Source organism: Bos indicus, chromosome 13 (genome assembly GCF_029378745.1).
Source record: "Bos indicus isolate NIAB-ARS_2022 breed Sahiwal x Tharparkar chromosome 13, NIAB-ARS_B.indTharparkar_mat_pri_1.0, whole genome shotgun sequence".
Lineage (NCBI taxonomy): Eukaryota > Metazoa > Chordata > Mammalia > Artiodactyla > Bovidae > Bos > Bos indicus.
This window is the reverse complement of record NC_091772.1, coordinates 39,321,238-39,343,890: the sequence shown is the minus strand read 5'-3', so window position 1 is coordinate 39,343,890 and position 22,653 is coordinate 39,321,238. Positions and strand designations below refer to the sequence as shown.

The window sequence follows — 22,653 nt, the reverse complement described above, 5'->3', positions numbered from 1 at the left end:
TAAGAATGAATAAGTGGGAGAATGGTCAAGGGAAAAATAATGAAACCTCTGGAATGTACCTTGAACTTTTGATACTTTGAATGCTTCCTCTAGTTTCTTGATTTTAGTAACTTCCAGTTAGAAAACAAGGAACCTGATTTCTAGGTTCCTCTTCAGGTGTAGAATTTAACTAGTCAATTGAGAGCATCATTTTTGCTTCAAGAAAAGGTTCATGAGGGATGGTCTATGGAGAAATTTTAGGTTATGGCTTTCCTGTGCTTTTTCAAGTTCCATGTCTAGAAACTGATCCCGGAGAAATATGTGGTCAAACATGAAAAGGACACACACACAGGTTCCTGCCGCAGTGCTGTTTTAGAAGAATGCAGTGTTGGAGAGAAGCAGTCAGCCGACGAGGTGGGCTCTGAGTTATGGTGAGTAAGGCCTCGCCATGGGCCACCACCATGGGTCAAGAATGATTCTGCAGATACTGTATGAGGCTATTATAGACACAGTGCTGGTGATGCTGGTGATGCTGCTGAAAGAAGTTGGGGGTCCAAACCACCTAAAGTCTCCAGAAGGAGGCTAAGGACTGACACGGACTTGCCAGGAACCTGCTCTCACTTCCTCCTATGCAGTTTTCACGAGCAAGGCCAGGGAGATGAGAGGGGACTCCTTCTAAGACCAACAGATGGGAAACCACCTGTGAATCTCCTTGCTTCAGGTTTTCTGCACAAACGCAGCAGAAAGATTTCTGAGGTCAACTGTGATCATAACTCGTTGTCCTTATGGCAGCATGGTTAGCAGAGAGCAGCAACACTGAGCAACGCTTAGGCACCTGCTGTTTGCTGAGAGAGAGTGCTGGTTGTGTTAACTGTGCCATGAGTTCAAGTGGCAATGCCTCTGTAAGTTTTCTTGTGCTGCACTCAATCTCCAAGGACATGTGGGGACAATATCACCATTGCATATGGTAACCAGGTCCAGGTGGATCCCACGAGGAGGTTCTCCCTGGCCTCTGAGCTGAGATTCTCCCAGGCATCTTGATCCCTTTCAGCCCATTGATCACTGTTATTCAAAGAAGACTTCCTTCCTGTTTCTTACGGGTCAGTCAGTATACAGACCATTTGTCTTAGAGCAAGCTCTCCCAGCTGTCTCCCCCTTGCCCTCTTGGGCAGAGGAGAGAGAGAGCAGGATACCTTAATACCCTGAATAGCATGTAACATTTATGGTCAATGTGATATGTCCCCCGACACCTTTAATTCTGAAATCACGGTGACGACCTAGGATGCATAGGTGTTGCTCCTGCAAAGGGCTAGCACTCATTTTGCTGAAAATGAAGACGGCTGGGCTTTGTACATCTTTATTTTTACTTAAAAATGATATAACCTATTATTATTATTTGCATATTCTTTTCCATATGGTTTATTACAGGATACTGAATACATCAGCCCCCTGTGCTATATAGTAGGAACCTATTATTTGTACTTTTTTGCTACCTCATTCTTAGCTTTAAATAACACCATGCAAGTCGCCTACCTGCAGCATCACAACTGCCTATTTCTGAGACGTTATCTCAGAAAAAGTAGCTGTATTTTCACATCACTCTACTTCCACAGATCAAATATTTGAAAAAGGGAACAAGAATGCACAGCACACCCAATTTCTGTTTCCATTACAAACACAGCTGACATGCTCAGAACTCATCTCAAAAAAGGCGGTTTGGACATTGACCCAAATGCAAATGTTCCCACATATTTAATTTGGGCAATATTTTTAATCTATCAGGAAATCACTGGTTTTTCAGAGCTCCAAGTTTATCTTGAATGTTAGGCAGAACTTTAACAGGTTAAAGGTCATGGAAGTGCCTCCACCTCTGGCTCCTGTGATATATATGGTATTCAGAATATGGCAATGTGGTCTGAACAACTGGAAAAGTTCATCAAATCTTGTCCATGGCCTTGCCCATGGCTGACTGCAGAAAAGGACAGTTAAATCACACCATCTAATCTGGATGAAAGATCTGTCTCCAAAGGAAGTGCACTAGCCCAGCCCAAGGGAAACGGCCTCTGCTCCGTTAAAGCTGGTTTGTTTGTTCAGATGGACACAGGGTTCCCAAGAAGTGCTAGCCATTCCAAGCTGCCCTGACATTTCCCTGTCTTTCCTGAACTCTGATTCTGGTTTTTAAGGTACTATCTCTGAAACACAGCAAGGGGAACTTGGAAGGGGAAGACAGGTACTTACCAGGAAACTTGTTCATCATAAATGAACTGTTAAAAAGAAGATAAAAAAAGAGAAGATTAGACACACACATACATGCACACACATGCCTTATCACTGCACTTTATTTGCCCTCGTGGCTGGTTGGTGGGAACCAGGGCTGGGGCTGGTTTGGAGTCTGAAGCGTCTGTGGGTACTCCCCTCTGTGCTGGTTGAGTCTCTGGTCAGTGTCAGTGGAGGGAGGTCTGCTGGCAGACTGGGGTGGGCCTGGTTCAGAGAACAGAGCATCAGCCCATTTTCTGTCCGAGGGTGGAATAAGAGGGAAGCCCAAGCTTGTTATTTGTAGAATTTTGGATCTGGAAGGCAACGCAGAGCTTGGTGGGGGTGTCCAAACAGTAGCCATTTATGGGCCACCTGGAAGCTGTTTGCATGTCTCTGTGCCTTGTACAGCACCTTCAAGCTCTTATGTAAGCACTTGGGTGTCTAGCGGAGAAGGCAATGGCACCCCACTCTAGTACTCTTGCCTGGAAAATCCCATGGATGGAGGAGCCTAGTGGGCTGCAGTCCATGGGGTCGCTACAAGTCAGACACGACTGAGTAACTTCACTTTCACTTTTCACTTTGATGCATTGGAGGAGGAAATGGCAACCCACTCCAGTGTTCTTGCCTGGAGAATCCCAGGGATGGTGGAGCCTGGTGGGCTGCCGTCTATGGGGTCGCACAGAGTCGGACATGACTGAAGCGACTTAGCAGCAGTAGCAGTAGCAGTGGGTGTCTAGGGACTCAGTATTTTCCGATCAGTCAACCTACTCTTTCATTTCCTCTAAAGAACTTATTTTCAAAGAAAATTTTGCATCACAACTGGAAGTGGAGAATCAACACCATGTGTAGCTGCTGCTGCTAAGTCGCTTCAGTCGTGTCCGACTCTGAGACCCCATAGACAGCCGCCCACCAGGCTCCCCCGTCCCTGGGATTCTCCAGGCAAGAAGACTGGAGTGGGTTGCCATTTCCTTCTCAATGCATGAAAGTGAAAAGTGAAAGTGAAGTCGCTCAGTCGTGTCTGACTCCTAGCAACCCCATGGACTGCAGCCCACCAGGCCCCTCCGTCCATGGGATTTTCCAGCCAAGAGTACTGGAGTGGGGTGCCATTGCCTTCTCTGCACCATGTGTAGAGAGAGAATAAAAATGCATGCAGTAACGACTGTGAAGATCCTGGCTGGACGCTGTTAGCTGCCCACGCCCTGGGCCACGGGCCTGCCGTATGTGAAGGGAGCTTATCAGGGTCAGAGGCAGTGGAGAACACACAGGGCCACACAGAAAACCTCCTTCATCAGTTAGGATGCAAAAAAAATACACAACAGGACTGAATTTATTTAAGCCCTGATCCATATAGTAATAGCATCTAAAATCGCTTCTTATTTGGGGGGGAAAAGTGGTATGATCTTGGCTCATTGATTTACACAGGGAATGGGGCTATGGAGAACACGCATTGTTTCCCTGAGATTGCTCACTTAGCTGGAGAGTTGGTCCTAAAACCCAGCCCTGGCTCTAATTTTCTGTTCCTTCCATGGCACCCTATTTGCCCAGATGGCATGGTGTTGAAACCAAATGAGTACCCTCCGTTTCATTCCAGCAGGAAGCTCTTTCTTTGCCTACACTCAGAACATGACTGATTTGGGCTCAAGCATCTCTGAGTGGCTTTCCATCGGGCCGGGGCCCACTGGAGTCTCCGAGGCAGAAGCATCCAGTATAGAGGGTGATCATGGCACTGAGATGGTTAACTTGGCTAACAACTGGCATCACGCAGTCGCTGGCGATGATAACCACCACCAGTTGTGAGAGACACAGACAACCTCAAAGCCCAGCAGGTGCAGCTCAAAGGCTCAAGAGAGGACCTCCCTCCAGTCACCCCGAAGGCATAGAGAGAAGGATGAGGAGAAAGTGGCCACCTTTCTTGGTAACTCACTGTTCCCAACAAGACACCAAAAAAGACATTGATTCCATCAGGTTTCGTCCTTCTGTCATCTGTTGTTATTGCATCCAACAGGCTGGCGTTCGGATGAAGATGTCAAACCAGGATGGGAAAAAAGAAGTCAAGGAAACTGCCCTATGACCCAGGTTGGATGGTACAGAATCCATTCCAGTCGCTTTTATGTAATCATTAGCTTTAAAAAAAATCCAAGGAATCATGGAACGGAACCAATGACTGAAGTTGGAAAATGTTTTCTATTAATTGAAGTTAATTCAATATCAGTCTTGGGCAACAGGATAGAGCAATCAATTTGTAGCTACTTAAGAGAGCACAAGATACTGGTGAAGAGTTGATTAGATGACCAATTTCATGTGTGTCTCTGGGGAGGGCAGCTGACACTCCACAATATGAAAGCAGCTCTAAGGAAGCCTTATTTCGTGACATATGACAGATGGGGGTAGGGCTCTGTATGTTTTTAGCTATTATCTTAATGATCATAGCAGTGAAAAAAACCAGAATGGGCTTAACTGTGCAAAGGATTCCAAAGTGAGAGCAGAATTTACAGGGAACACAATGTCAGAGAAATAGTGGGGCGCCCCACCATTGGAGGCAAATGGTGTGGAGGGAGAGAGAAGCAGAAATTTCCAGACAACAGAGGCAATGGTGCTGCTCCCTGACCCTAAGAGCCCCAAGGACTAAGCCACCCTGTGGCCCACTTGAGAACACGGTCTGGGTTTGATCTCCCTTCCTCAAAACGATTGGGTGGAAACACCAGGGGCCTCCAAAAAGAACAATACAATGGCTATAAGGAGCTAGCAATCAGGACTTTGAGAGCATCTGAATGGAAAGAGGCTTGTTTGTGGAGAGGAAGACCTGCCTGCGGAGTCTGGCGGCGCCTGGAGGAGGCGGGTTGACTGATGGTCGCCCACACAGGACATCTGCCCTGTTCACCGAAAAGGTCCTTCCAGGCAGCACATCTCCAGGGCATCCGGAGGGAGCGTGGAGCCAGCCTGTCTCAAAACTTCCGATGCCAAGGACAGTGTTTCTCACTGGGTGCTGCTGATGGCTGGATGGAGTGGATTTCTTATTCCTTAGAGATTTTATTTCATTTAATTCTTCTAAGACAAGTGTTGCATATCCCTCTGTATTTTCATGTCCTCTGTGAGTAAAAGAAGACAAAACGACTTCCCCCACCCCCGCAGGCGGGGAGACCAGGGAAGAAGAAAACCTGCATTCACTCTCCTCTCCTGAGATGAGAAACGCGCCCCCAGTTCCGGCCGGCTCCCACTAGGTGGCGCTCACGGTCCAGCCCCGCGCCTGGCCCCGCGGCCCTAGAGGGGAGGATGTGATGAAGGGATGTGATGAAGGAGGACCATTCCCCTTCTGGGCTCCAGGACATCTTCTGGGCAGAGGGCAAGCGCCTCTGGACAGACAGCCTCCCGCGGGCGCCTGTCACCAGCCCACCTCGGTCACGGGGCGGGGTCACGTTCGGGAGGCAGCTCCTTTCCGGGGCTCTGGGATGCTGACGGGCGGGTCCCGTATTTACACTCACATGCGATCACTGGCCCTACTAGGGTGCGGATGGAGCTGACCTCGAGCTGACCTGCCCTTTTTTTCCTGGATGTTGCAGCGGAGCCTTCAGGAAGCAGTGACAATTTATTTTCCTGGGCTCCAAAATCACTGCCAACGGTGACCTGCAGCCATGGTATTAAAAGACTTACTCCTTGGAAGAAAAGCTGTGACCAACCTAGACAGCGTATTGAAAAGCAGAGGCATCACTTTGCTGACAAAGGTCCGTATGGTCAAAGCTATAGTTTTGCTAGTAATCACGTAGGGATGTGAGAGTTGGACAGTAAGGGAGGCTGAGCGCTGAAGAACTGAAGCTTTCAAATTGTGGTGCTGAGGAAGACTCTTGAGAGTCCCTTGGACTGCATGGAGATCAAACCAGTCAATTCTAAAGGAAATCAACTGAATATTCATTGGAAGGACTGAGGCTGAAGTTGAAGCTCCAATACTTAGTTCACCTGATGTGAAGAGCCAACTCATTGGAAAAGACCCTGATGTTGGAGAAGATTGAAAGCCAAAGGAGAAGGGAGTAGAGATGAGATGGTTAGACAGCAACACTGACTCAATGGACATGAATCTGAGCAAGCTCCAGGAGATAGTGAAAGGCTGCTGTGCTGCAGTCCATGGGATCACATAGAATCCGACATGACTTAGCGACTGAACAGCAACTACTTGGGGAAGTAGCTTTCTGTTCTCTGCTGGTTGGCTGAAACCAGGCCCGCGATATCCCCTGTAACACATGTCGCCCCAGATTTGCTGCACAGCTGGTCCGGCCCTTTGACCCACACGTGGTTCCTCCAGATCGACCTCAGGCTTCACCTTAGGCTTTCCAGGTGTTCCAGGGACCAGCTAAACGGGAATTCACAGGAGTGAATATGAAAAAAACACTTTTCCTCCAGGCCTCTGGGAAATAGATGGGCTACCATGGAAACCAGCTTTTCAGTGTTGGCATGTGGTCTAGAATTCTTCCCAGAGACAGGCTTCCATCAGACATGCGACTCCCTGGATGACAGAGCATCCCAGATACTCGAGATGGGACACCAGGGAATGGACCGCCAGGGGTTACAGGCCAGTGAGCCAGAGAGAGAGGCTGGGCTGGCCCCGCACTGTTCGGTGGCCTCGGGTTGGCTGGTTGTAGGCGGTAACCACGGCCGGGTGGCTGCCTTGCTGAAGCTGAGACCTTGTAGCTGGAATCATAATCACTGGCACCATCAGAATTTTAAGCAGTGAAAGTAAAAGGAGAAAATCAACACCATCATTCTCTTTGAAGAGCCTGAAACCTTGAACATCCTCCCCGCTGGGAAGGGAAACTGCTCCCTGCAGATTCTCCTTCCTCGGCTACAGGTGCCCTCAGGAGATGTGCCGTCTTGGAGGCCTGCCTTCCCAGGCTCTGGGGCCGCGGGTGTGGGTGGGTGGCTTAGCTGAGGCCGTGGCGATTCCCTCTAAGAGGAGTCAGATGGGAAACACTGGAAAACAGCCGTGAGGCATGGATATGGTTTCCACTTGAAGGGTAAACAGGAATTCCCACATGAGGATCTCCAGTGGGCTGACCTGACGGTGCGGGGGCTAAGGGAGGGTGGCAAGGATGGCGGGTGTAAGGCAGGGCTTGAGCAGAGCCTGGGCAGGGATTAGGGCAACAGGGGGCCCTTTGGTTTGTTTGAGGAAATGGGACGTTCTCCACATCCTTCCCTGTGAGAATCTTCTGGCCGCCACAGTCATTCCCGCTTTGCCAGGCCCTGAAATGGAACCGTGGGCATGAGGACCTCAGAGTCTTCAGGCTGGAGTGAGAGGAAGGGGCCCGGTGGGGACAGGTCACGGAGGCCAGGGCCCAGAGGACAGCCATCCCTGTGGGTGCCCAGTGTCCCTCCTCTCACAGAAGGGGGAGAGATGGCTTCTGGATTACGGAAGATGAGTCATCTTAATGAAAGACTCCCAGGAGAGGGAGGCTGATGTTCAGTCTCCGGGTAAAGAGGTGTTTCGGGCGCTTCTGTAGAGGTAGATGCATGTTAGGTGCAGTAAAATCAGACTGCATGAGGCCGGTTTTGTTGGATGAAAAACCTGAATTCTTTGCTGGGCTCATATAGTTGTGCATCTTCTTTTCTTGCTCTGGGAGACCTGAGTGGGGGGGTAGCTACCTCACCTCGGGGAAATCCTTGGATTTCTAGAGCCTCGGTGTTACCATCTGTAAAATGGGACTCCTATCACAGCAGCTCGAGAACCTTCATCGTCAGGCCCAGTGCTGTACTCAGTCCTGTGAAGTATGGAGCCTGTGCTTGTTAAAAGGGTGAGGAGGTGGGTACACTTCCCATGGAAGGGTTTGCTCTCCACATCCACGCTATCCAGATGATAGGCACTAGTCACATGTGGCCGCATGCACTGAAATTAATGAAATAAGGTTCGGTTCCATGGTCTCGCTAGCTGGCTTTCCAAAGCTCAATGGCTCAATGGGAAAAGCATTTGAAAAAGAATAGATACATGTCTGTGTATAACTGAATCACTTTCTGTCCACCTGAAACTGACACAACGTTGTGAATCAACTACACCCCACTATAAAATAAAAATGAAAAAAAAAGACCCCAAAGGCTCACCTGCCTGGTGGCTACCATATGGGACAGTGCCCTCCAGGCTGTCTTTGGTGGTTGGGTCAGCTCACCTGTCTCTCTTTGTCCCCATGGAATCGCCTTCAGAGTTGGGGGCTGCATTGAGTCGGGGGGAGCGTTACCTCAGATAAGCTCTTTCTGCTGTGCCAGCACTTAGATTGCCCCTGGGGCCCCCCAACTGCCAAGGCCCATTTGGCCCTTCTCCAGGAGGGAAGCACCCCCCAGGCTGGATTTGGGAACCCCGATAAGTTATCTGGAGCCTGTCTCATGGGGTCCCTGGCTACCTCCACCCTAGCCAAGCTTCCCTTCTCCTGATGCTCAAAATCCCTGATCTTGAAGCAGAGATGAAGGGTAAAAATAAAGCATTCCTTTTAGGGCAGCTGTTAGATTGATGATGAAATGAATCATTTGCATTTATGTAAATTACATGATTATGTAAATTACAGTAACATTTCAATAAAGGAAACTATCTGGCCTGCTGGAATTTGGAGAAAGCAGACAAGGAGGCCAGAACTCTCACAGTCAGTTGGGGGTGGGTCCTTGGTGTGAGAGAGAGGCAGCCAGAGGGCCTGTGAGGGCCTGTGGACTATCCTTCAGATGGGCGTGTCATCAGGCATGGGACAGCAGCTGGGACTCTCTCAGGACCTAAACGGTGACATCTCTCTTGCAGAGAGAGACCCAAGTCATGGGGCGAGCCTCCTGGGCCACTTCTGGCTTCTCCAGGGCCGATGCGCCCCTGTAGAGTGTCCCCAGGACTAAAGTGGGCACCTGACGAGGCAGGAGAAGGGCACTGAGTGGCTCACACTATATGCTTCAGAGGAGGCGGGCTTGAACATCAGCAACATAGAAACAAACTAGAAAACAGCAGAGAGCAAAGGGTAGGTGCCTCCCAGACACCGAACGGAGCCCCTTGCCTCTAAGCTAACTGTATGAAGCTCTGCTGGCTTCAGAACATTCCTGCTGTGTTTGTGCTTTGGGGCCCGGCCTCTGCATCAGCCTCCAGGCCAGCTGTCAAGCAGTCCAGGTAGGAGCACCCTATCAGCTCTCCCAGGCCCAAGGGCCCCAAGTCTGTCAGAGAAGTTGACTTTCCCAGTGCTTCAGATCCCCAGCCCTTACGGATCGTCCTCAGGGCTGCTCTGCCTGAGCAAGTGTATTTAGAAGCAGCATCTGGTCCCTCTTCACTGGGACTTGGCCCTCCAGGTGAATGAGCTCTTCGTTGTGGCACCTCGGAGGCCCATCTTCTGAACATTTCAGAACCGTAAAAAGGGGAGAGAGTAAAAAGAACAAACCCAAAGAGCTTAATTATTTGGCTGGTTGGTAATTCTTTCTGGGTAGGAAGAGAGCTTCTAAGTACAGGACTTTTCAGTGCCCATTGCAGGGTCCAATGGAAAAGCTTTGTGTTATGCAAGGAACCACCCCCGCCCCCCTGCAAAAGTGACGAGGTTACCATGACACTAGGGGAAACACAGAAGGAGGAGACTAGGAAACCTTGACAGAAAGATACAGCGTGTGGAGCAGAAGCCTGGGGCTGGTGCATGGAAGGGGTCTGGGGACACCGAGAAACCTCCTTTGCTAAGTACTGCTCTTCGGGTATTAGATTGTTTTGCTCCTCATGCTGTTTGAAAGTCTCATGTGAAAAGGTCTCCAACAACAAACAGCTGTCAGAAATCCAGACCACCAAGCTGCCACGCCGCCTCCCTTTTGCGGCTCTCCAAGTGTCTTGGAGATCACACTTGCCCCGCAGCAGGTGAGTGTCTGAGGAAATAGTATCCGACTGTCTTTGAGACTGAGTTTCTGCAAGTGCTGCGGGGGCTGCTGGCATCAGAATCATGACGGAAGATCCTGGTTGAACTGAAGTTTCCTGGGTCCAACCCCAGGCCCTTCCGGATTAAAAACCTCTGGGTTGCATGTTTCTGGGAGGCACGCAGGGCATGTCAGTGCTGCTGAATTTGGAGGGACACCATTAAAGTCAAAAGAACCAGGACCAAGCCCCCATTATTCAGATGTTCTCTTTTCCATACTTCCTAACAGTGGAGAAAGGTAATTTTTCTTAAGATCATAGTAATCTAGGCTTGATGTTGGCTCAGTAAATACCCAGTCCAGTCTCTAGGTCACAGCACAGAGTCACTTGCTGTTGACTTTCGCCATTGGAGGGAACACAGAGCCGCCGGCGCCCCATGCCCAGCTGGCTCAGCTCTGATTCATCCACAGTAGGTGACTGCTTTGCTCAAAGACCGTGCTCGCGTGAGCATCACCCGCAGCCCAAGGAAGCAAAATTGCCTCACTTCTTCACAAGTCATTAGCAACGATATATTTGTTCTGTCTCAAACACGTCCAGATACACTTAACAGAAGACAGATTATTTCACACACAGTTCTAGGAGGCGTCTATGTGAAAATGGAGTGAAGCTGATATCCGCGAGTCTACTGACAGGCGCGGACATCACGGAGCCCTTGCTCCTGGGGTGGGGGTGGGTCTTGGACTTCGCTGTTCTGTCTCATTTCCTTGTCTGTAGTGGGGGTGGGTGGGCATCTCTCTAGAATTCAACAAAGTAGAGAACTACTTTCATTACCACCCCCCACAATACATCTCTTGAAAAATATGACTTTCACAAATCATCCTAAAATACCTTGACAGCAGAAGAGCTGAGCGCATGTGATCTATACCAGATGGGACATTGCAGGGCAGAGCTTCTGCAAAGCATGTTTCAGCAGTCTGGGCTGGGTGAACGGAGGCCTCTAGATCTGGGGTGATTGAGCCTTTTCCACAGGTACAAGAACACAGAGCTCATGGGTGTCCTCAAGTCTGCTGACTGGGAATTATACAGCGGAGTGAGTGTTCATCCCAGTGTGGGCGTCTGAGCCCTGCTCCTCCTTGGGGCTGCTCTCCACTCTCCTGAGCCTCTGTCACCCTTGGAGTGTGGGGGCTGTGGCTGTAAACCCAAGATCTTTGCTGTAGGATTTGCTATTGACTGAAGTACCCACCTGATTCCTTGGCAAAGTCTTGTATTAAATGTCACTTTTGACTTATTTGCATGTGTGTATGTGTTGGTCACTAGTCGTGTCCAACTCTGTGACCCCATGGACTGTAGCCCACCAGTCTCCTCGGTCCATGGAATTCTCCAGGCAAGAACACTGGATGGGTTGCCATTCCCTTGTCCAGGGGATCTTCCCGACCCAAGGATTGAACCCCGGTCTCCTGCATTGCAGGCAGCTTTTTTACCATCTGAGCCACCAGGGAAGCCCTTATTTGCATAGAGATTTACAATGAAATACTATGCAGGTAAATGCTTTGTAAACGGGTAAGTAAATCCTCAAGCGGATCTATTCCTGACTGGTAGGTGTGAAAACTAGGACCTGGAGAGACTGATTCCTCTAAGGTCATGAGAGCGAGTGAGAGAAGGACCAGGAGTCAGAGCTTCCACCCTCGTCAGCGTTCTTTCTGCTTTGCCGCCCTTCTATTCCTGGATGGCTCAGCCTGGGTTTGTCCCCACAGGAGACCTGGAGCCACTGCTCATTTAAACAAAGGACTGGCATTTGCAGGTGTTCTTTGTAGAGACAACATTTGCATGGCTCCGAGGACTGATGGAAGTGGTAGGTAGGGGGTGGCTGGCAGTAATGCTGCTTGTTACGTTACTCTGCAATGAGCTCTGTCAGTTCGGGTCAGAGATAAAAAAGAGCCTCAAGTAAGATGGGCTACAGGGGGCACACTGCAGAGATCTTTACAAAGTGAAAATCCATAGGACAATGAAGCAATGCCTATGGTGGGAACTGGGGGAAGATCTGTTTAATATCCTTCCCAGGCTAGATGGCTAGGATGGGAGTGGGGGCCTGGAATACAGGAGGAGGTCCAGCCTTGGGGAAATCATTCTACGTGTAGAGACACTTGGACCTGGGACATGAAGGTGTCCAGTAGAGACACCCACCACTAGGGACACAGTGTGGGGTGTCCCCATGAAGGTGGTAATGGCCACAGGGAGTGTAATGGCCACAGGGAGTGTGGGACAGGCAGGATGAGGAAGGAAGGACTATACCCGGGGACACTGCAGTGAGTTACAGCGGAGCCCGTGAGGAAGGTGAGAGGAAAGGATCATGAGAATCCCAGGAAAGCAGCAGGGACGCTCATGGAGCCAGGTGAGCAGAGCCACCTCCTGTTCTGAGCACCGGAACCATCGGGCTGGGTTCTGGGTGACCAGAGCACCTGCCTCTATGCACCTGTTCCACCTGGAGGAGTCCCAAGTTGCCCCGAGCTGAGAAGGGTGATCGGGAGAGAAGAGGCGAGGTGCCCGGCACACACTTACCACAATGAGCGCAACCACGGACAGCGTGTAGTAAATGGAGTCCCTCAGCAGGCACCAGGAGGAGAGAGCCACGACCTGGGGGGAAGGGGCGGCAGGTGAGAAACAGGACACGGACCGTGCGAGGGACACAGCCCGGCTCTGGCATTGCAGCCGGTGACGACCCAGACACAGCTCAGCGCTTCTCTCTCTGCCCGAGGCCCAGTCCATCTGCCAGTCGAAGGAATTCACTCAAGGTCTTCGGGCACAGTAGTCTGGTCTCCTGAAAATCAGGTGCCAGGATGGGTTTGAACCTGCCAGGACTTCATTACAGGGAGATGCCCAGGAGAGAAGACAGGGAGGGAGGGGGGAAGGGGGAGGGCTGCCCAGCTGTTACTCCGATCTGGCCCCCAAAGGAGAGGCAAGGCGGGGTTAGATGGACTATCTGAGGAAGGTTCTGCAAAACCAGGTCGAAGTCTCCCAGGAATCTGCCAGCCTCGGTATCCCTGATGCCAAGGAGAGGGGAGGAGCCTACTGACTTGCTGTTCCTGCCAGCACTCTGCCCAGAGCTGGGCATACCCTTCTGAAGGCCCCCAGCCTCTTCTCCCATCTCTGTGATATGCCTGGCCTTGTTGGCACTTGACCTCTGGCTTAATCAGAATTTTTAAAAGATTGATTTGCCTATTGATGTGGAGAAAATGCTGTCTTAGAGGTGGTGGCTCTGCTGAGACCAGTGGACACTTTGCTGGAGACTAAGCAGCCTTGGCCTCTTGTGTGTGGACTTCCTGCAGGCGAAGGAGACCCCTGGTGCCGCAGGAGGGGAGGGGACGGGCAGGGTATTGTGGGCGGGGGACCCTATTCTGGAGGAGAGTCCTCTCCCCTGGGTAAGTCCTTCAGAGTCTTTCATGGAGGGAAACCTGGTATTTTCCCTCTGTTTTGCAAAGTAGGTCCATTTTTGCAGACTCTCTGCAAAAGGAGCCTGGGAGAGTCCCAGATCGGAGGTGCCCCCTGGGCTGTCATTCTCACTCTCTCCCACCTCCCTAGGAAAGCGTCAGCCACCCCATGGCCACAGGACTCATCTAGCTGCCTTTGCCCTTGCCTCATAAGCGGAAAAGGACACAGCAAGTGCCACTCTGAGCTACGATAAGAACAAGGACCAAAGACAGCTGGAAAAGGGATTCCAGGGACGCCTCCTTTGGTGTCTCTTCCCTCCTGGATGACTGGGTCCAACTGTAAAGAAAAGATCAGGGCAAAGCCAAACCAGAGAGGGTATTCTGGATTCAAATAACATGAAAGATATGGCTTAAATAGAGCTAAAAATGAATAACGAGGCCAGCCTCTTTCTGTTAACACACTCTTCCACCACTGTAGGGACACTGAGTATTTTCTGTGCTAATTTTGCCTTGCTTGGTTTGGTATTTGCAGATCCAAGTTTCAGATGAAGGGCTTGTCAAGAAAAGGACTTGCACCACGAGAATCTCTTTAGAACAGAGTGTCCTCTCCAGCCTTTTATCATCTCTCCCTGGACTGTTTACTCTTTGAGCCTGTGGCCGCCACTCACCATCTAAGGAAGAGGACAAATTGGACTAGATTGTTCACGTTCCATCAGGTCATAAAAGGTGGTGAATATTTCAAAATGTATTATAATTAAGCAAATGGACTTAAAACATGTGGCAAGTATCAACTCTGAATTTTCTTAAAAATCACTTGGATTTCTAGTTAAAGATATGTGGACTGAACATCCCAGCACCGCTGCTGCTTCTTGTTCTACTATAACAGGGTTACAGCAAAGGGATTTTGTTTTTTTTTTAAACAAGAGATAAACCTGGGAGACAAAGAGACTAGAAGAATTGATCAGAGCAACAAAATTTTGAGCTGGAACGCAGAACAACTGAACAATCAAAGTCTTTCAGCTGGCAGTGGACCAAGCTCTAGAAGTGCTGGTAAAGGTGGCCTGAAACGGGATGGCGGCAAGACTGTTGAAGACTTTAATCCCACCTGATACTATTACAACAGTGTCAATCAACTATCCTTCCATATAAAATAAAAAAAAAATTTTTTAATTTAACTGCAGATTTCTTCCCTCACTTCAAATAGACCAGTGACTATACATCCCCCACCTTATCTGAGGCAGGAGACCTGGCATTTACAGAAGAGAAGTTTCAGAAACAGAGGAGAGGAAATGATTGAATAAATAATTAAAGGAAAGTGCTCAGAAGTTAAGGACTTCCATTTTTCTGACACAACAGACAAAAAGATGCACACCAAGGCATATCATTGTGAATATTCTGAATACTGGAACCATAAAAGAGTCCTAGAAGTCACTGGAGAGAGAAAAACAGGATCATATACAAAGAATAATATTTTATTTCTCAGCCAGAGAGCTGAAAGCTAGAAGACAACGGAGGAGTAACTTTGAAATTAGAAAGGAAAATGATTTCAACCTGGAATTCTACACCTGACCAAATTGCTCATTAAGTGTGAGAGGAGAATAAAAATAAAAGTCAATTATCTCAAAATATTTACTTCCTACGTATCCTTTTCCAAAAAGCTACTAGAAGATTGCTCCACTAAACTCAGGGAGTAAAACACTTGTTACATAGAATGTTGGCAAAATAAATCCTTACATCAAACAACAAAAATCTATTGTAATAAGAAAAGATCTCCAGAATGATGGTGAAAGAAGATTCTAGAGAGATGGTAAGAGGAGATTCTAAAAGAAATTTTGCAGCTGGTCAGAAGACACAGCAGAAATGGCGCCAGGAGGACAAAATCAATGGGATATCTTATGGTTCTGGACCCACAGGAAGGAGACTGGAGAGCGCTGGGGACAGAGCACTGCAGCCTAAGCAAGTGAACAACAGCAACAGAGACAACCATACACCACAGGGAAAACACAGAGTTGTGCAGGAAAGGAAGACGAATCATTGCTGGTATTGGCTGAGCTATAAACTCAGACATAATAAACGCAGTGTAGACTGCTGTCTAAGTAAATTAATGGTGTAAGTGTTTGGTGAGGATGGAGGGCTGGGTATTCGGGGTGAGCAGGGCTGAGTGCCAAAGAATTAATGCTTTTGAACTGTGGTGTTGGAGAAGACTCTTGAGAGTCCCTTGGACTGCAAGGAGATCCAACCAGTCCATCCTAAAGGAAATTAGTCCTGGGTGTTCTTTGGAAGGAATGATGCTAAAGCTGAAACTCCAATACTTTGGCCACCTCATGCGAAGAGTTGACTCATTGGAAAAGACTCTGATGCTGGGAGGGATTGGGGGCAGGAGGAGAAGGGGACGACAGAGGATGAGATGGCTGGATGGCATCACCGACTCGATGGACATGAGTTTGAGTGAACTCCGGGAGTTGGTGATGGACAGGGAGGCCTGGCGTGCTGTGATTCATGGGGTCGCAAAGAGTCGGACACAACTGAGCGACTGAACTGAACTGAACTGAGGGCTGAAAAAGACCTCCTCCTCCACACTGGAAAGCCTTGGAGAACACTTGAAACTGAAAGGTCAAGTCACTGTTCTAGAAGCATCTGATCTGGAGACACGGAGTGAGTATCAGGAACAACTAAACTAGTGGAAAGCAGTTGCCTCTGAAGGGTGGCAGGCGGCCCTGGTGGGACAGGAGGGTGGCTGTCTTTCATAATAAGCCGCCTGGAACTGGTTGCCTCTTTAAGCTCTGTGTGTATAACTTTAATGAAAATAAAAACTAAAATAAAAATGAGAAAGTGTAATGCAAGTTATCCATTTAGATTTACTGCTCTAAGAAATACACATCCCATTAGGTCTAAATGTCAGACTTGCCTGGATACTGATCTACTGTATCTCTTTATAAATAGAATAGTTTTTAATGTATAGACCATCTCCATGTTTCAGCTCTAGATTCAAAGCCTACAATTACCAAAACCAATTAAAAAAATTTTTTTTATTAAATTAAAAAAATGAAATTTAGTTGATTTATAATGTTTCAGGTATACAGTAAAGTGACTCAGTTTTATATATATATATATATATATATATATATATATTCTTTTTCAGATTCTTTTTCATTACAGGTTATTACAAGATATTGAATACAGTTCCCTGTGCTACACAGTAGGTCCTTGTTACCTGTTTCATACAAACAGTGTGTATATGTTAATCTCAAATTCCTAATTTATCCCTCCCTACCCCCTTTCCCTTTTGGTAACTGCAAGTTTGTTTTCTATGTCTGTGAGTCTATTTTGGCAAGACCAGTTTTTTTTTCTATAGAAGCAATGAACTGGAGGACAAGAAAGGAGTCGAACCAGAGAAGAATAATTCTCCACACTCTCGAGGGTATTAAAGCATCCTTGATTCTGCAGCATCTATAGTGAAAGCTGTGACCATGACCTGGTGTCCCCTACTTTCCTCTTCTGTGACCACTCCTCACCACAATAAAAAGACTTATCTGACACTTCCTGCAAACAAGAGGACCCAGAAGGTTTATTTAATTCAGTCCTACAGCAACCAGTAAGGTGGGCACTGCCACCCTCACTGGCTGGCAGTGTGGGCATGGCCAAGTTGAAGTCTTGAACACAACGGTACAACTAGCAGTGGGATGAGGGCTGGGATCTGAACCTGAAAGCTTGGATCTCATGGTCCTGACCCCACACCCTATGCTACTGTGAGTAAACAGAGGCAGGGTGAGAGCAGACACCCATCTGTGACATCCCCCATGGAGGTCTTCTTTTCTCCAAGACTTCAAGCCATTTGGCAGGGGCATTTGGTGAGAGACCAAAAAGCAGTGATCACAGCTTCCCAGGTGGCTCAGATGGTAAAGAATCTGCCCATAGTGCGGGATACCTGGCTTAAATCTATGGTCAGGAATATCCCCTAGAGGAAGAAATGGCTACCCACTCCAGTATTCTTGCCTGGAGAATTCCATGGACAGAGAGGAGCCTGGTGGGCTTACAGTCCATAGGGGTGCAAAGAGTTGGACACGAATGAGGGACTAAAACACTTTCACACACTCACAGCTCAATATAAAAATACACTGCTTTAAAGAGAGCCCAAGCAAGAAATCAAGGCAGAAGGAGTGACCACAGACACTGCAGACAGGGATATGGACGTGCTCTGGACATATCCCAGGAGGGAAGGAGAAAACTCGGAAACTATTCCATTTAGGTAGTTTTTGTTTTCCTTCTTTTTTTTTTTAACACCAACACAGCTCATTGTTTGGTGATGGAAGTGTTAGCTTTTCCACAGACATGGATACACTGATGTTTGGGTCCAAGCCACTCTCTCTGCTTCTCGGTGGGGGGGCTTTTATCTCTAGATGGAGGCCAGCAACCATCTGACTTAGGCCCCGAATGCACCCATGGGCACAGAGGGATCTGTCAGCACCCTTGCGTCAACATGGGAGGCTCTTTGGCATCTGCCGGCAGACAGCATCTTCTGGAGCACTCTGCAGAGTGAACACAGGTCCCCAGAGAAAGTCAGCAGTGAGTGACGCTGCCCTTGACCTCATTAGTCAATAATACAGACAGTGAGAACTGTAAGAGGTCGTCACTGGCAGACTCCTCTGTAAATTAAAGCCAGAGGCTCTGTTCTTCCCCTTTCACTCTAGGAATCCCTCCCAGCTGGAATTGCATCTTGATATTTCTCTTCTATTTCTGGAGTGCATTTTGCACTTCTTCTATTGAATATGCAGCTTCAGTTTCCTTCTTATAATTTCATTTAATTTCAGAGTGACATGAGGCGAAAAGAAAAAAAAAACCCCACTCTTCTAAAACAGAGAAAAACACCTCCTCCTGTATTCAAATGCTGAATGATCATTTGGAATTCTGACTCCTGCTAGGGAGTTAAAATTAATTGTTTATGACAGAACTATATATGTGTATGGATTTCTGTGTATGGATTTGTATTGCAAATCTATATATATCTATTGATATATATGGTGATACATGTACATCATACATGTGGATAGATGACATGTATAATACAATTTAATATTTTTTCCTTGATGGAGAATGGGATTTGACATCATGGACACATTTTAAAAAGAATGAATACCCTCAACTCATGAACACTCTGCCTTTTTAAAAACCCGTTTAAGCAGGCAGAACACCATAAGTTACATGACATAAACATAAAACTGCTATCATTTCAGAGAAATGTTGTTATTTCACACAAATTTCATGGAAAAGGGATTTGAAAATCATAACATGAGTCTTGTTCCAAGCTTTTGAGCTGACACAGATCCCACAGCCAATTCTTATCTCAAGCAAGACAGCCATGAGATTTGGAGGAAGGCTGGGGTTCTAGGGTGTCCCTCACATGGTCTGAGGGCATTCAGTGATGCTGGGGGCCACAGCAGGTGAGGGACAGGTGGACACCACTGTCTGTTCATTATTCAAGTACCCGTTCAAAATGCTTCAATCCTGGGAGAAGTCGCCGAAATACAAATGGCTCCTGCTTTCTGGAAATTTTCTACTGAGAATGGACAGTCAGAGTCAGGCCACATAAAAAGACAATAATAAACTGCAAAATACTATGAATGTCCTCTTACTACTCTTTGCAAACAGGAACAGAAAGTGAATTCATATTTTAAATTTTACATTTTTCCTAAGGAAACCCACTCTGAGTTCTAGTTTCATGTAAGGAAAACAAATGACAAGTGAAGAAGCTGCTCTTGGAGATATAAGACGAGGCCACGCTGGGACCATGCAGGCACACAGCAGTCTCCTGATGGCTCCACACTGGCCGAACCAAACAACCATCAGGGACGCTCTAAGGGTCCGAAGTGCCCAGGATGCAGAAGCACCTTCCCAGTCGTTTAGAACATTTAGCAGGAGCTCTCATGGTGGATGTAAATGCGGCCTGCTAGGCCTTCAAACCTTGGTAGCTCAGAGTGTTCTCGCATACATCAGAATTCTCGGGGAGACGGAGCCACCTTAAGGAAGGACTGTGCGGGCTTGTGCTCCTGGGAACAGGCGTGGGGCCTGTGGTCACTGCCAGACATTGTCACCCCAGCACTAGGGACTATATGAGTTTACCTATAAAAGAAGGGCATTTAGGGTAATTTCAAGTCATCAGCTGTGTTTTCTTGGATTCACCCAGAATCAGAGCCCAGGGCAAGATGTGAGTGCATATACTTTATTTGGGAAGTGATTCTACGAAACACTGTTGGGGAAAGTGAGGCAGGTAATGAAATGATAAAGACACAGCAGCAGGTGACTGGGGCGAAATCCTGGTGGGGCGAAATCCTGGTGGGGCGCTATCCTGGGGGCGGGTGCTATCCTGGTGGGGCATGATGTGCTGGGGTGCTCTGAGGGACCCTGGAGAACATGCCTCTTCCCTATCTTCTCCAAGGGGAGAGTGAGCTGGGGTATTTATCCACCTACTTCCACCAGTCACTGCTTGAGGGCTGCAACCAGAATGTTGATTCCCTGGCCAAGAAGAGCCCACAGATAGAGGAATGCAGGCCCTGGCACGGGGAAGTCAGGCCAGTGGGAACTCAAAAGGTGAGGATGAGGGGTCATGGGAGGGGACACCTGCAGTGTCTGCTTTAACCCTAACCATGGATTTACACAATGATCCAATAATCTGAGTAAGCATTCACACACACACATTTTGTAAGCTCGAAAATACAACCCATTGTCTATACACATCACACCTTTCTTATCCATTCATCTGCCAGTTGACACTTAGGTTGCGTCCACGTCCTGGCTGTTGCAAATAGTGTTGCAGTGAACATAGGGGAGCACGTGCCTTTTTAGATTATAGTTTTCTCTAGATATACACCTAGGAGTGAAGTATCACATGGTAATGCTTATATGTGGAATCTAAAAATGCAACACTTACTAGGCAGACCCAGATCCACAGACATGAAAAACAGATTTAGGGTAACCAAAGGGGAAAGGGAGGGAGGGATAAATTAGGATTTTTGGAGTAACAGATACATTAAAATATATAAAATAGATAACCAACAAGGACCCACTGTGTAGCACAGGGGACTAAGGTCAATATTTTGTAACAACCTACAAGGGAAAAGAAAATTCTGAAAAAGAATAAATAGGTCCACAGAAACCACCGCAGTGAGAAGCCTGCACACCACAGCTAAGAGAAAGCCCTTGCAGCAGTGACGACCCAGCACAGCCAAAAATAAATAAACAGCATAATTTTTAGAAAAGATGCTGGGAAACCACCCTTTTGTACAGTGTAGAACCAGGCCAGAAAATTCCCACTCCCTTCCAAGTTTTCCTACTTGATCTATTGAAAAGACAGTATAAAGAATTCTAAAGCACAGTGAATTTATTTATTTTTAAATTTATATCATTTGGGTTAGGAGCCAGGTACACATCAGAGGCAAGTATTTCCTCATTTTATCAATTATGATGCCCAAAAGGACAATGTCTGGGCTTGAATGATCATTTTACTCTCTTGATCTGTAACACATCCTCATGGGACTGGGGTCTCGAAAGTGCAGTGGGGCTTCTCTGCATTTGAAGTGTTGATGGCTGCTGCTGCTGCTAAGTCACTTCAGTCGTGTCCGACTCTGTGCGACCTCATAGACGGCAGCCTACCAGACTCCTCTGCCCATGGGATCTTCCAGGCAAGAGTACTGGAGTGGGTTGTCATTGCCTTCTCCAGAAGTGTTGATGGAAAACGAAGTTAATACATATCATGTGAGTTCAGAAATAAGATAGTTAAGATCATGTATGGGCTTCCCTGGTAGTTCAGCTGGTAAAGAATCCACCTGCAACGTGGGAGACCTGGGTTTGATCCCTGGGTTGGGAAGATTCCATGAAGAGGGGGAAGCTACTCACTCCAGTATTCGGGCCTGGAGAATTCCATGAACTGTATAGTGCATGGGGTTGCCAAGAGTCAGACGTGACTGAGCGACTTTCACTTCACTTCAAGACCATGTATTTGAGTTGAAGCTTCTGGAAGTAAGAACCTGGCTACAGCACACAATTGCATTATTAGCCATTAGTGTTTCCATTACATGATGCTTTCCATGCTGTCAGAAACCAGTAGTGGAAGCACAGTGGGGAAGATGTCCCATTTCCCTCTGATCTCTCTGAAAATTAAAATGCTGAAGCCAAAGAGGATGGAAAAACAGGAGGACCGGCTCCTTTCCAGTCCACAGGCTTGGGTATGGACTTGGAAGGGTCTGTTTCACACCTGGAAAGAGCCACGTTTCTCTGCATCACCAAGTTACAGAGGAGAGGAAATGTGTACAGTGTACTTCAAAGCGAAGATATCTACCCCCTGCTTGACATGGAATGGGACTTGCATCATCTCAGGAACTAACCTGACTTGTGACATCTCCAAAGGGAAGGTGGGTGGCTGCCCCCCGTGGGAGCACCAGGTTGGAAAGGAAGCACTTGCCCCTCTAGGTGTGGAAGCAAGGTCACATTCTGATCTCGGGGGTGTGCAGTGACATTTTCTTACTAACAAATACTGGCTGCTAGCCTGTGTGGCTCATGCGGCCCCAGTCGATCTGTCAGGCAATGTATTTTAAGTAACTTCTGTGACTCATGGCAGAGAGAACAGGTGACGCCCACGAATCAATCCTGCAGCCACGGCAGACTGAACCCAAGAAACGTTCTTTAATGGATGCTTGGCAGATCGTTTCCCCTGCATTAAAGATCTTGAGGATTAAAATACGGTAACACCAAAATATACCCAGCCTTGATTTGCATTTAGCAGTGAAGCAGAGGCTGTGGCAGCCAGTCACACATGCCAGCCAACAAAGCCCCTTCCCCAAAGAGCTGGCAGCTTCTATCCAAAATCGAGGGGAGAGGTTATCTAAGTATCTGTGTTAATTTCACTTTGTGGATGACCATGTAAAGGGGGAGTACTTAGTGCCTTAGTGGTTTAGAGGCTCAGGTATGGAATCTAAGTGCAGGGTGGAAGGTACAACAGTAAGGATGTGGTGCTTATCTAGTTCGAAGAAAGTTGAGACGTGGGGAGGGAAGGCTGTGAGGGTCTCACCCCTCCACCTGTACCCCCTCTCCATTTCCTTCTCTGCCCACCCCCTGGCCTGCAGGCCTGAGCGCAGTCTCCCAGCCTCATCCTCCACG

General features: G+C 47.9%; 1 protein-coding gene across 4 annotated transcripts in view; it reads right to left on the bottom strand.

The window, feature by feature from the left end:
- Positions 1–22,653, bottom strand: part of SLC24A3 (solute carrier family 24 member 3) — a 441,573-nt gene that overhangs the window by 32,672 nt on the left and 386,248 nt on the right. For all 4 annotated transcript variants that reach the window (XM_070802132.1, XM_070802130.1, XM_070802129.1 and 1 more), the window contains exons 7-8: positions 12,632–12,706; positions 2,218–2,243 (exon numbers count right to left, since the gene is read on the bottom strand). In XM_070802132.1, the coding sequence (XP_070658233.1) occupies positions 2,218–2,243; positions 12,632–12,706 (101 nt within the window). The remainder of the gene's footprint in view (positions 1–2,217; positions 2,244–12,631; positions 12,707–22,653) is intronic.